The following is a 15,043-nucleotide window of genomic DNA, read 5'->3' on the forward strand; positions in this document are numbered from 1 at the left end:
GAGCTCCTCATTTGTCCACTCGCAGAAATAAAAACACTGTGGGAGCAAGACAAGATCAGATTATATAAGATTTAACATGGGGAGAACTAGTATCGTCAATTATGTTGTCACATAAGCTGAAAAGCATCTCTGGTTTGAAAAAAACTCTTCAGACCAGAATAATGGTTCATAAAAGATTTCATACACCACTGAACAATAACACACACCTGGTGGTTCCTGAAAAGTTGACATACATTTTGTACATAAATGGTTTTTAACTAACAATAGTCAGTTAACATTAATAGTAGTGCACATGTTGAGTGAAGCTGGCAGTGGCTTGAGCAGGACCTGGGCATTGTACGGCCTCCGGGCCACATCCGGCCCTTTGGTTACCCCTGACTGGCCCACATGAGGAAAATTGAAATGAAAAATAGACAGCATGCGGTTTTCCCATTTCAACATCCAAACACTCCTTCATAAGCTCCATCAGGGAATGAATTACTGTTTTTTTTTAATTTGTGGGAAATGATTTTAATGGTGACTGCTGTTTTTCAAAGTTTATTTAGGTACATGCATGCAAATGACTAGAGCTTCACTGTAAATGCATTGAAATGGATGTTTGTGAGACATGTGAGTTTGCTAGACCTGAAAAATGTCAGCTCGCATAAAAGAAAAACACTGATGCAGAATGTAGAATTTTTAACAAGACATAGACTTTGAAATATTTATTTAATGAAGGCAGAGGCGACGTCATGTTAAAGATACAGATACAGGTACATGGGCATTGTACAGTGAAATTGGAGCGGAGCTTATGTCTAAGCAAATTTAGAATCCATACATTCTTACTGCGTACTGTATTATTTAATTCCACAGAAATTAAATTAAATTCCACAGAATTAAATAATACAATAAACATGTAATATAATAAGATAATTATTTAAATAGTGAGCAAAATAGTGAGTATAATAACATTAAAATAGCAAATATGAAAGTATAAATACTCATAAATACACATACAGATCTGCTAAAAAGGTTATTACACTTGTTGGTAGGTAGCAGCAGCCATGGAATGTGGGTGTTATTGAATATTTTACCGTTTTGTACTAGATGTAATGTTACATTTGGCACCATTGTACTGAATATTACTGGTGTTGGCCAGAGGGGCCGATGGCGCGATATGGCAGCCTCGCTTCTGTCAGTCTGTCCCAGGGCAGCTGTGGCTACAACCGTAGCTTGCCTCCACCAGTGTGTGAGAGTGAGAGTGAATGAATAGTGGAATTGTAAAGCGCTTTGGGTGCCTTGAAAAGCACTATATATAAATCCAATCCATTATCCATTAATATTACACGTTAGTTTGTGGATCGGATTGATGGGAAGAATTTAAGAGTTACAGTTTGAATCAGAATCAGAATCAGAATCAGAATACTTTATTGATCCCTGGGGGAAATAATTTTTTGTTACAGTGCTCCATTTTAAACCAACATTAAGACAAGACAGACAATACGCTAACTAAGAATAGTACAATATGAGGGGAAAGATGCAAGAATGGCTGACGCAGAGTAGGAATCGACATCTAAACCTTTGCTAGCTAAGCTAAAAAGTAACAAGGACTTTTTTTTTACCAAGCTTCACACGTCCATGGATGGAGCAGTCTAGGCCAGCTTAGTTATTCTGTCATGGGGGATTTATCAAATGCCCTGATGGGGGGAAAAAGCATTTTAAGAAAAGGATGTTTTCCCTTCCCATTGTCGCCAGTAAGTTCATGCTCTGAGTAGTTTGTTGAGTCTTTTTCTGTAAAATCTTTACCTTATTATGTGAGCCCGCCAAAACATTGTTGAGAGGATGCTGAAGGTTATAGAAGACATTAGTTATAAGCAGAGAAGAGATTTTTTGAAAAAAAAATGATAGCTTGAAATTTGTCTTCTCAGTCAGGCTTGCACAAATAAGGTCAGCATGCATCACAGCACGAGACATACAGTTATGCAAAAATAAAAGATTTCAGAAGACTCGTTGCAGTTGTCTGAAAAACTAAGTCCTTGATTTAGTAGCTTGTGGAACCAACATTAGCAGCAATAACTTGAAGTAATTGTTTTCTGTATGATTTTATTAGTCTCTTACATTTATGTGGAGCACTTTTATTCCACTCTTCTTTATAAGGTTGCTTCACTTCATTGAGGTTTGCTGCCTTTTATTTATGCACAGCTCTGTTAAGGGCCTTCCACAGGATTTCAGGACTTTAACCAGGCCATTGCAGCACCTCGATTATTTTCCTTTTCAGCCATTCTTTTGTTTGCTGGTGTTCTTGAATTCATTGTCCTGTTTGAGCTCTAGTTGTCGGACAGATGGCGTCACATTTGACTGCAAATACTTTGGTGTCCAGAGGAGTTCATAGCTGATTCAGTGTATGCAAGATGTCCAAGACCAAATCATCACCCCTCCCCCACCGTACTTGATAGTTGGTTCCTCAGGTTTCTAGTTTGTTCAGATGCAACTTTGCAAACCTAAGCTGTGCTGTCATGTTCTTTTTAGAGAGGGATGCACTGATTTTTTCACAGGACAAAAAGAAGACAGTTTACATGAAGTAAACTGATTAAAAATACCCAACCAAATGAAACAAAAAATCCCAACACCATTTATTTGCATTTTTTTAAGCATCGATGAGGTGAAGCGTTCCAATTCAAACCAGTTTTAGACTTTTCTAGGAATCTTTCCACGTCCTGAGAATGTAACTTGTCACCTTTTACTTGTAACCAGATTTAAACATAAAGGGGTGTTTTAAAAAGCTATGAAGGGCCGACTGGATTTAGCTTCTTGGCATGACTAGTGTAGACAGACACCTACTTGCGCTCATTAATGTCACTTTGTTCATGTTTCTAACTAGGGATGGGTACCGGTGTGATGGCACCGGTTCTGACATAAACGGTAGTAACCAGACCGAAAAGCAGCGCACATTTCGGTGCTTTATTTCGGTGCTTTTTTTTCCCTGAGCTGTGATACACTTCTAGCCAATTGTTTTACGTTTCCGAGGATAGTAGGCGGGGCCAGGTACGTACGTTCTGTTAGAGCAGAGCTACAGATTAAAAATGTCCAAGGCGAAGCGTTAAAAGTCTGGCTGTACTTCACAGCAAAATATGCAAACTCAGCAGCCTGCAACAAGTGCTTTAAGCTGATACTGTGATACTGTCAAAGGAGGTAACACCTCAAATCTGATGAAACACCTGGCGACGCATAGCGTTTTTTTTAAAAGCCGAGAAATGCGCTGTATTTGATGGCAGCAGCAGCCGTTCTACTCTGCGTGAGTAGCTTAATGTTGTTCGTGTGTAATTTACGTTGAGTAGGCTAACCACGTTATTACATTAATGCATGTAAGGTGAACTAGCAAACACCATCATAGCTACATGCGGCTGTCTTCTTGTTTGATGGCAGATACTCCCTTCACCCTGGCCAAAAAGGCTAAAATGACCAAAGAAAAAGTGGAAAACAGTTAAACATGAGAGGTTTTTGGACAAAGTTTGTGTTTTTTCCATTGTTTAAGCACTGCTTCCAGCCAAGAGTGATACCATATATGCCCCATAGCTGCAGAAAAGGCTAACATTGTTATCTTTTTACAAAAAAACAGCTGAACATGAGAGGTTCTTGGACCAATTTTGTGTTCTCCATTCTTTAAGCACCGGTTTGAGCACCGGCACCGTTTCAAAAGTACCGATTTGGCACCGGTATCGGATAAAACCTAAACGATACCCATCCCTATTTCTAACAGTGGCCACTCATGTTAAAAGTGTGACCACTGGTAGAATAGAAGAAGCCCCAGCGGCCCTAATGGCGTTATTCCCATAGAGCACTGTTGTAAAAAGGGTGTGTAAAACTGTTGACACCTCCAACTGCAAAGAAGGCTGATTATTATGTTTTTGTATCTATCTTTTTAATCCATAGCGGTATTATAGCTCTAACTGGAGCTTTATTTGGTCTGCTTCATCCCAATGTAAAGTTAAAGGCTGAGTGTTATGATGTCTGTTAGGTCAGTGATGCTCAGTGGGCTGCACAGTATGGAAGCGAGGGGGCAGGCGGGGGGTTGCCATCAGCTGAACACTTTTAATTCAAATGAGTAGGTGCCATCTTTGAGTTTAGTATTCAGTTCTCGACATTCATTATGGTCTTGCACTTCTGGATTTAGCAGTCACAGTCTGAGATTCACACACTGACAGAGATGATGGACTGCATTTCACCGCAACATTAAGGACATGCAGATGAGGCTGAAACTCAGTCAGGTGTTTCTTTGAAGTCTTTTCCAGGTTGGTGAGAAGCTCTACCTGAACATATTTCTACTTTTCCTCATCAGTCACGAATTACATTGTTGCTTGACCAGTGTCAGTGTGTGTGTGTGTCTGTGTGTGTGCTTATGTATGTATGAGATTATAACCCACAGCTGGCCTCTCTGATTACTGACTGCCTGGTCAGCCTGGATTAGACTCATACACACACACACACACACACACACACACACACACACACACACACTCTACAACTGAGAAGCTAAACACACATTTCATTTGGATCTTGAACTCTCAGTTCACTGACTTAGTCTTTCTCTGTCTGCGTCTTACTTTGTGCGTTTGTGTGTGTGAGAGTGAAGATGTGTGCATGTAGTTACCTGTGTGTGAGAGTGTGTGTGTAACTCCCAGCTCAATAGAGCAGATATATTTAATCCTTCCCTTGCTGAAGCTGATGTCAGCATGAGCTGGCTCTCTCGCTCTGTGTGTGAGTATGTGTGTGTGTGTGCGTGCGTGCGCGCGCACATTTTTGAAGCTAATTCATCACAGTGGCAGATTAACCAGCTGTCTGCAGAACATAAAGTCCACCACTAACAACCAGCTGGAAGAGGGAGCGAGACAGGAAGTGTCTCCTGATAACTGAACCGTGACATGGGTTGTTTTGTGTCTCTGCCTTACACATTAGAGTGTTAGTCTCTATTTACCTTTACAGCGCTAAATTCTGCATTACCAGTGAGCCTCAGTCTCTGTGTCTAACAAGACACAGGGAAACTGTGCATGACGAATTAACAAAGAAAAATCTGGAAAGTAAAACTAAGGGAGATGTTTCAAGCTACGCTCCTGTCCGATGCAGACTGAGCTAGATCTAAAACTGTCTTCCACCAGAGATCACTCCAGCTAGTCTCAGGCCACACCTGTTCTAGTGGCCAACCTCACAGAAATCCCATGGAGCTAACGGCACAATGGCAGGCTGAAATGGGCAAAGCAAAAGAACCCAAAAGGCTCAAATAGACAGACTTATGAGCCAAGGCAGAGCAGCATACCCAGCTCCTCACTTTGGGATGCAGAACAGTCAACAAGCAGGCAGTTGAAAAGTTGAGGAGGGGGTTCAAGAACAAGCCTTCTAGTCACAGGAGAGGCAGATGAGCAACGCAGCAGGTGACTGAAACTAGAGAAAAAAGAAGAAGTAGAACAGCTTGATTCTGACAGCAGTTTCTTCCTGTTGAAAGGGAGTTTTTCCCTGCCACTTTCACCAAGTGCTTGCTCAAAGGAGGTTGTTTGATTGGTAGAGTTTTCTCTGTGTTATTGTATGGTTTTTACCTTAAAATATAAAGCCACTTGAGGCCCTTTCTGTTGTGATTTCACGCTACATAAATAAAATGGAATGGGATGAGCAGGGCCTTTACTTTTATTCCTCGAGCTGCAAACACCAAATACCTTTCCTAACATTATTTAAGTCAGATTTCAGTAATTTAAACTTCACAATGGCTCAGACTATATGAGTGTAATGTAACCTGTCACAAATTCACATGAAAAAAAGATTGTCAGCACTGTTTCACACATTTTTTTGTAAAAATTTTATGTTTTTTATGTGCAGAAACTATAGTTTCACTCAAGCATAATGAGTTATTTTGTGCCGCTGTGCACACAGATGAAATCGAGTATCGATAGTAGAGGGAAGTAGACCTTGAGTTAGTGCCGTAATGATCGTGTCCCTGTATTTATATGAGTAATGTACATTGTGGCAGTAAACCAAACTAAATGAGAGGGTGTGTGTGTTTTATTGGAGGTCATGTGACTTGGCAGCGCTGCCAGGACAGCAGATGGACGCAGTCATGGTTTGACCTACACACACACATATGTCATGCTTCCTCTCTCTCCTCTTAGTCATTACTTCATCACTTTCCCTGTGAGCGTTTGATGCTTCGCGCTTTGTTTCACTCGTGTCTGTCCGTCCACCCGTCCGTCCCTCAGTGAGTCTTCCTGTTTAAGACATCCCGATGTTTGGTGTCACCTTCACGCTGGCGCTGCAGGCAGAGCTGCTATGTTGAATCACTTCAGTGCTATTTTGTGACGTTTCTCTTTATTTCTTTGCTAGTGTCTTTAAGATAATCTCTTCTAGTAACACATATTAACTGGTGTGATTAGGAAATTCAAGTTTCAGTTTCTTTGAAGGTCATCTGAGTGGATTTGCAACTTATTTAATTGAGAGTGACTCCTTACAGAGCTGGTAAACCTTTGGAGCTGGCACACTGACTCCTGATGTAGGCAAATTAAAATAACCCTAACCTTTTTGCACTGCTGTTTTATAGTTTTATATATTATTTTATAGCACATGCTTAGCTCATGTTCAGGTCAACAAAACCTGTATCATAAGGGTTTTTCTGATGGTCAGCTCTTCAATTCAAAGTGTCAAAGCTCATTCAAGTTAGTTGGTGTTTAGTTATTTTAAACCTTAATGCAACTTTTGGGAGAATTATCTCCTAATAATTAAATAATTTGTGTTTCTCTCTCTTCTCGTCTGCAGGGATGAAGACTCCTCTCAGCCCCTCTCAGTTCCTGGACAGTGGTTACATCTTTGGCTTTGGAGGGATGTGTCAAGAGCTGATGGACACGCCCACACCTACGTCCATCAGTCTCTCTGTCCCACACGCTACATCCTCAGGTGACTGACTTGTTAAGTGACCGGCAGCACAGTATACCTCTGCAACTCAAGGCAAACGATGTAGTTTTCTCCTCTCGTCCCTGCTTTTCTTTTCAGGTCAGAGCGGGACGTACTCGCTGTGTGAGGTGTGCAACCTGCAGCTGACCTCTGCTGCTCAGGCCCAGCTGCACTACAATGGCAGGTCTCACCTCCGGAGAGTGAGACAGCTGCAGGCTGGAGACAACAGGCAGCAGGCAGCAGGTTTGTCATGTGACTGTCGTATCACAGCAGCGTCTGCATGAGCGCATGTAAAAATCGTACGATTAGTTAAATAACTGTTAATTGTGTTCCCCGAGATCCAAACAAAGATTTGAATGGAAAGGAAACTAAATAATAATCAAGTGTAGCAGCAGCAGCAGAGATTCTTCTTATTGTCGGCTCTTTATATGTTCTAATGGGTCTTTGATGTCTTTGATATGAGTAGGGGCCCAGTCCAGGTCTCTTCCCCAGGTCACAGGGCTCAGTTTTCAGCCTGCAGGACTAACTCCGACTCCCGGCTTAAGTTCAGGCCTCAGCGCTCCTTCCAGCACGACTGCAGGTAGGACCAGGGCGACATCTTGTTTTGCCTCACATTTTCAGTCATAAACTGACAGTCAGGTGATTCGTGTCCTGCGTGAGAGGAAATAACTAGTCTGTACTTTGCACTCCCATGCCAACCATCATGCCAGTTGTCAGGATACCCAGAGGGGCATTAAGAGCTAAACGGGACGTTAATTTGTAAAGTCTGACTGCTGTCTGCTGAGCAAGCGTGACTTTGGCTCATCATCATCAACAGCTGCTGCCCCCTGGGAGAGGTTACACTGTGTGTGTGTGTGTGTGTGTGTGTGTGTGTGTGTGTGTGTGTGTGTGTGAATGCTAGATTGGAGATTGAGGTCTGACAGGATAAACTGAACCCGCAAGTGACATCATCACTGCAGTTTTTTACGCAGCCTCTGTATGTTTAGCTCCGCCTCAGCATCTGCTAGTTATGTCAGCATTGTGAGCTATGCTGTGGCTGCTGTTGTATAGGCTGTGAGTCCATTCACTCTAAAATATCTCTGTTAAATTGATTATAATTCAACAGAGCAGTTCGTGACGGTTCCCAGTAGCTCTCAGTGACTTTTGTAATTGCCCGACTTGTCTTATAGTTAAAATAGAAATTAATATATATGAATACCTCAACATTTTTAAATAAAATAAAATGATTTAATGGTTTGGTTTAGTCTTAGTATTGCTGGGTCCCAAATTGAAAGCAATCGTCTTTAGACTGAAAAGATGTAAATTCAGAATTTTAAAATCCTTATTAAAACCACAACATTAAAAAATCTGTAAGAGGTTTAAGAATATCTAAGTCAACTATTAATACAAATTATGAGGTCATACAATACAGTGTAAGTGTTCTGTGTAAAGTATTGATGGAATATGATACAGAATGTGGATAATGTACAGCAGGGATCGGCAACCCTAGGCACGCGTGCCACAGCTGGCACACGAAGGGATAACTAATGGCACGGCCATAGCTGAACTGGCCATCGGGCCACCGGGCATTTGCTCGGTGGCCCGATGATTTTTTTATTTATTTTTTTGTAACGGTATAAACAATCAAAGGTGGTGGATTGGCCAGATGCTGGCCGGTGTATAAAAATAACCCAGTTGTTTGGTGGTGGCTATGGCGTAGCTTCCACAGATTCAGTAACATTAGCAAGTGGTGGAGGCCAGCGGGTGGATGAGAGAAAGGGGAGGCAGGAGGAGAGACCCGAGGCAGCCGCCGGTCCGAGTGTCAGGTGAACTGAACTTCAGGTAAGAAGTTATGACCTGCAGTCTATCTGGGTCAGATATAAACCAAGTTTAGGTGGAGTTTATTTTCGTTGTGCTGACTTTTTACAGTCAGTTACAATAACTCGTACTGCGTACTAGCTAGCATGAACTTTATTTTATTCACAAGTTAGTAGAGTTGCCAACCGTCCCGTAAAAAGACGGAATCGTCCCGTATTCAGAGAAAATATTACGCGTTTCGTATTGAGCTGAAAAGGAACACAGCTTGTCCCGTACTTCAGCTAGAATGAAAAAAAGACACAAAGCTGGATTTATTCTGCCTTTACGCTGCACAGCTGCCTCTTCTTCTCTCATTCTCTCCTCCTGCCTCTCCTGTTTCTACTTCAATCATGAAACTGATCAATGATCAGCTGATCGGCTTTTCTCTCTTGTTTGTTTATCGCCCACTTTGCGCCAGAAAGAGGAAACCAGCGGATGTCGCGCTAAACAACAGCAGCATGTTTAAGCTTGATCAGCTGTTGTTAGAATTTATTTAATATTAATTTCTAGTATCAGCTGATGTTTGCTGGAGCCACAGCTGTAAAGCTGTTGGTCATGATATCGGTTTGGATATGTGGTGAGAGGGAAACATGCAGATGAAACCAGGAGATGTCCTTACTGGATCATCAGAGCTGAACAGGTGATGGAGAAACAGGTTTACCTTTTAGGTGACATGAATGAGTTGAAGGGAAGTTATGAACTGTTTCTGAGAGACAAATAACACCAGGATCCTTTTTTAGGTAGCTGACAGCTGGTAACTGTGCAGGGGCGGGTCTAGCAAAGTGTTGCCAGGGGGGCAGGTAGGGCATTAACAGGGAGAGGGGGGCACAAAGAAATACTTTCTTATTTTCATTTAAAATGTCTGGCTGTTATTAAATAATTATCTGAAGCTTACAACCAAAGTTTTTATCTGATGTAAAATGTATAGAAATCATACATATACCAACAAGACTGTACATCACTGTCACAACAGCGTTTGTTTTCATTCAAAGGCTTTATGGCTTTTCCTATAATACCTGGTGGGCCGGTCTCTAGTCAAAATGCCCGGGCCAATTTTCTGTCCCAGTCCAGCTCTGGGCACGACACACAGTGAGTTAATCTGAGAAGGTGCATTAAAAAATAAATGGCCACACCAGCGGTGCACATCGCAAATTAGCTCGCACAGACACATTAGTTGTGCTGCTTCTTAATGTCGGTATCTTAACTAACAACCCCAAGTACCAGATTCAACTTGTAATTGGCTAAAAATAACTTAGCCTACTGGTGAGAGGGACGTTGTTAGCTTTCCACATTCCGATGCTTCAGGAGCTTTCTGCTCAGCACAGCATCAGCACCACAGAAATACACGGATACATCCGTAGACTCAAGACAGAATTCACAATGTGTTTTCGGGACTTTCAGGTGTTTGTACCAATGTTTCCTTTTCTGATCAAACCAGAAAGGTTTAATGAGCAGTTAGATTTGTCTCGCATTAACTGGCTGAGTTAATGCCAGTTAATGCAACATCGAAGCAGCTGGAATCCACAGCTGTGCGTGTTCATGGAGCTTGCATTTTCACCTGCTGGACATCACTACCTGACAAGTTGAACTGTCTTCAGAACATTGCAGAGGCCTTATTGACAGTATTTGGCTCTACATATCTGTGTGAGCAGATCTTCTCTCACATGAGTCCTCAGGTAGCCGTCTGAAAGCTGGACACTCGGTGTTGGGGGAAAACTCTGTAAAAGACCCAGGAGAAATAAAGACACAATGAGACAAGATCACTTTTTATGCTTTAACGTGCACACGGGTAAGCTGTTCAGAACAACTCACAACGTGTACAGAGGCTGGGCACTTTTTATAGGAAAGACAGTGAGAACAGGATAAGAAAATACAAAACAGATAAAATAAACAACTCCATATGTGGCGCTAGTCTCGTCAGCAGAGAGCTGTGAGAGATAAAACAATCTAAAACAATATGTCCCAAAACAGTATGTCTTTGCTGAGAAAGTCTAAAAAGATAATTCTAAACTAATCTAACCATAGACAAAAGGGCATGCTTGCACATTTAAAAGAAGGTAAAGAAACATAGAATCATTTTTCCTGTAACATTCCCTCCTGTTTTAACTTATTTTAAATGTATACAACAATTGTCTGTGAAGGTTATTTATTAAGTATCTTAAGCAATTTTTTAATTTTCAAAATGTCAGCATAGCAGAAATAGAAATCATTTGGTCTAAAGAATAAAACAAAATAAAATAATAAAAAGAACAAAGAAAATCATAGTAAATGAAAATCATAGTAAATGAAATAACAAGTGGAATAAACAAGAAAAAATAATAAAACTAAACTACAAAAAATAAAAGGATGAAAACCTTATGTTTAAAAGGATGAAAACCTTATATTTAAAATGAAAACTACAACAAATAAAAGGATGAAAACCTTATGTTTAAAAGGATGAAAACCTTATATTTAAAATGAAAACTACAACAAATAAAAGGATGAAAACCTTATATTGTACCTGCATAAACTACTAATGTGTTAATCAGTGCATGATCACTTGACAAGTCATTTTTAATCACCACGTCATTCATTAGCAGTTATTACAAGTTCTCCTCTAACAGAATTGCAACGGGATGCTGTTCTTCTTGAGGCACGGCAACATAAGCAGTCATTGTAGTTGTTATCATCTTTGAAATCATTACTCTTAGACATGGCGGTGTAGCTGCTCCAGATGTGTGGTCAGTGACATATTTCTGCAGAATGGTCAAATTCTGCAAAGCTTCATAAATGTCTCCGCTTACAAACTCCTCCTTGTGATGCTGTTAGCAGGTCTAGAGTCAGTCTGTTCTGCAGCACCATCGTTCTGATGGCCTTCTGTTCTCCTGCTAAAGCCGGTCCCAGGGTCTTTGTCAAAGTTGATGCGTCGTAGCAGAGCATATCGGTTGATCTCCACATGATCCCGCACCTCGGCAGCTCCAATGCCGGGGATCAAGCTCTGTAAGAATTTCACTCCTCCTCAGATGCGAAACTCTGGTTCCTTTACTGCTTGGTGCCGTCCGTGCACATCCTGTCTGGTACTGAGTCTTTGTTTGTAGTGGCATCCGGTAGATAGGTGAGTAGGCAGCTCCCCCACTGCCCGCGATCCATTGTTCATCACACATACTGGCAGTTGCGCTGCGTTCAGCTTGTTCAGTAGAATTACATCAGGCAGTGGGTCTGAGACTTGGGGCCAGGTCAGTAGGTAGGTCTGTCCGGAACAGTTCACATTTGTGGGTGATGATGACCTCCAGGTTGCTTTTGCTGGGATGCTGTAGTTGGCCTTGGACCAAAGAGTACCGTAGCCTGGATGTGTTGCCAGGCCCAACAGACACCAACTGCGATCTTCAGGTATGCTGTACGGCCACAGGCCAGACGTCTGCGAGGATAGGGGCATATGGGTACATGCATAGCAGTCAGTTTTATTATTTCAGTGAGCTGTAGTGTTCATAAACTGCCACCAAAAGTTAGTGGCGTAGCCATGGGGAAACTTGGTGTACTGTCCTTTGTCATACAGTGTCTGCCTTTTCTTCATATTGCGTGACTTGTTGTCCCTCACGGAAGCAAAGATGAGGAGCCCGGCCATGGTCAGGCCCACTGCAGTTATTAAGAGCCACCACCTCATGACGACGGGACACACCCTCCTGTCGCGAGTAGACCCCCCGGCCAGGAAAGCTGACCCCTCCACCGGGCGAGATCACAACAAGTGGGCAAGCCTGCTGTCAGCTGTGTTTAGATGGCTTCACTTACTCGCCTGCAGTGACTCTGATGGATCCAGGATGGTCGTTCCGCAATTTTGCAAGCGGTCGGTGTAGTGAGGAGGACTTGGTATGGCCCCTCCCACCTGGGTGTGCTCCAGTTTTTCCTTTGGAGCACCTTGATCAGAACCCAGTCACCGGGCTTTAGTCTGCAAGACACTGGAGAAACATCATCAGGTTGTTGATTATGTACAATGATCTCTTTGTTTTTCAATAGCTTAGACATCCATTCTGCTAATGTGTTTTCTCTGATTGCTTTGTCTATTGGTTGACTGGTGATCGGCAGTGGGAACGGCCTGCCATGAATGATTTCAAATGGAGTTAGTTTATGGGAGCCTTGCGTTAAGCGCATCCACATTTTCACTAAACCCAAACATTCAGGCCACGGCCTTCCTGTTTCTGCCATGCATTTCCTGAGCCTTTGTTTTATAGTGCCGTTAGTTCTCTCTACAAGGCCTGCGCTCTGAGGGTGATAAGCACAGTGGTGTTTTATGCTGAAGCCGAGTGCTTCAGAGACCTTAGTGATGACATCATTTACAAAATGAGTGCCGTTGTCTGATCGTATCAAAGCTGGGATGCCATATGTGGGTATGAAGTGATTGCACAGGCACTTTGCTACTGAAATTGCATCTGCCTTTTTCACTGGATAGATTTCCGGCCATTTTGAGAACACGTCTATAACCACTAGGGCGTATTTTGACCCTTGACATTCGCTTAGTTCAATAAAATCCATATGAATTGTGTGAAAAGGATAAGGTGGAGTGGGAAAACGGCCTCTTTTTGGTCGCAGATTTCCCTGAGCATTATATTTTTGACACGTCATGCACGTTCTGACAAATTGTTTTGCTGAAGTTTCAAAATTTACAGTGTAGAAATGAGAGTTGACAATACAGGTCATTCCCCCCGATGACAAATGCGTATAGCCATGAGTCACTAATGCCGCCATCTTGTGGAGAGATTTTGGCAGCACTGGCTTGCCATAACACATCATTAAGTCGTTTGTCAGAACTGCACCGTGTTTTAGCCATTTTGCCTGCTCTGCTGTGCTTGCTGCTTTATGTTCATTTTTCAACACATCCAGTGGAATCTGATGTGTGTTTACTGCCATCAATGTGATGTTTGTCTTTTGTGCCGCCTGTTTTGCTGCTCTGTCAGCAAAGTTATTGCCTGTAGCAATGAAAGAGGCGTTGTAAGAGGTTGGCATGCTGAACTGGTTTTCCGGTTGGTGTAATCATTCCTCTGGTTTTCCAGATTTTTTGCAAAATGATGCACAGCAGAGAAAACATACTGGCTGTCTATATAAATGGTTATTTGTTTATCTTTGTGTATTTCACATGCGCAAATCACAGCTGACAGCTCAGCGCTCTGTGCAGAATATGAAGAAGAAAGTGGTTTTGCTTCTATTATTTTACTATCTGTGGTTACTGCGTAACCTACACAATTTCGGCCTGTGCTGTAAGGTCAAATGCTGTTCTCCTAGCTTCCACACTTGCTGATCATAAGGTGGATCTGGGCCTGGAGTTTGTTTAAATCTCAGAATGTTGTGATACTCGGTCGGTTTCTGGAAAGTGGATGTGGCGGATGTCATTTAGCATGCACTCAGGTGTAATACCAGAAAAGAATGCCATGACTGCTATCTTAAGTTTTGTCAGAGCGTCTCTACCTAGCAAATTTACTGGACACGACGGGTCATATGCATTTAATAAAGCACCTGCGGCCACTTGCTGTATGTACTAGTTCTAAAGGGGCAGTTAATTGTTGTACAGTTGTGTGGCCTGAAGCTGACTTTACAACTAATTTGTCCTTTGAAAACTGTCAGTTTAAGTGGCTGCCTCAAAACTGTTTTGCATTATTTCTCTGTGGCCTACTCCTACAATCTCGTGTGAAGTGACCTTCCTCTCCACGGTTCTAGCAGGCGTTGTCTCTATGTTATCTGCTGTTTCTGCGTGGCTGTCTGCAGCCTTGGTGTTTGTGACTTTGCTCGCCTCTCTGTTCCTGATAGCCACCTGCGAATTAGTGTTTTAGTCTGTTGTCAACACGTCAGCCTTATTTCTAAGTTACAGAATGCTTCTTCTCCTTTTTTTTTTTTTTTTGGTTTGGGAGAATAGATGCAACTCTACATTTTCCCTTAAGGCATTTTTAGATAATTTCTAGTTCTTCAAACAATTCATGGATCTCACACATTTCAAACTTTCAAGTTAGGGTTGTTTCCCATTTATACAAATATATATATATTTAACTTTGCATTGCTCACAGCTCATAGCTCACAGCTCTAAACCTAGGCATTTTTCAATCATATGCCTAATCACTATGTGTCACTGTGATTCTCAAGTATTGTCACAAGTTCGTTTAAATTCGTTTCCAAAACCAACAAAATAATCAAACAAAAACAAAAAACATAAACGTGTCAGGACACAAAAGAAAAAAGAAAAATGCTGCCACCCGAACAAGGCAGAAGTCTGCATATGTTGGCTTTTAATAGCATGCAGCTTGTAACATGGTAGACTAATGTGCCTGTG

General features: G+C 41.9%; 1 protein-coding gene across 1 annotated transcript in view; it reads left to right on the forward strand.

The window, feature by feature from the left end:
• The window catches only part of znf385b (zinc finger protein 385B), a 71,554-nt gene that overhangs the window by 21,394 nt on the left and 35,117 nt on the right, over positions 1-15,043 (forward strand). Inside the window, 3 exon segments of the mRNA XM_082507309.1 lie at positions 6,778-6,915; positions 7,012-7,155; positions 7,379-7,492. Of these exon segments, the coding sequence (XP_082363435.1) occupies positions 6,780-6,915; positions 7,012-7,155; positions 7,379-7,492 (394 nt within the window). The 5' untranslated portion in view covers positions 6,778-6,779.

The sequence above is a fragment of the Aulonocara stuartgranti genome (genome assembly GCF_965226115.1).
Source record: "Aulonocara stuartgranti genome assembly, chromosome: 16".
NCBI classification, from domain to species: Eukaryota; Metazoa; Chordata; class Actinopteri; order Cichliformes; family Cichlidae; genus Aulonocara; species Aulonocara stuartgranti.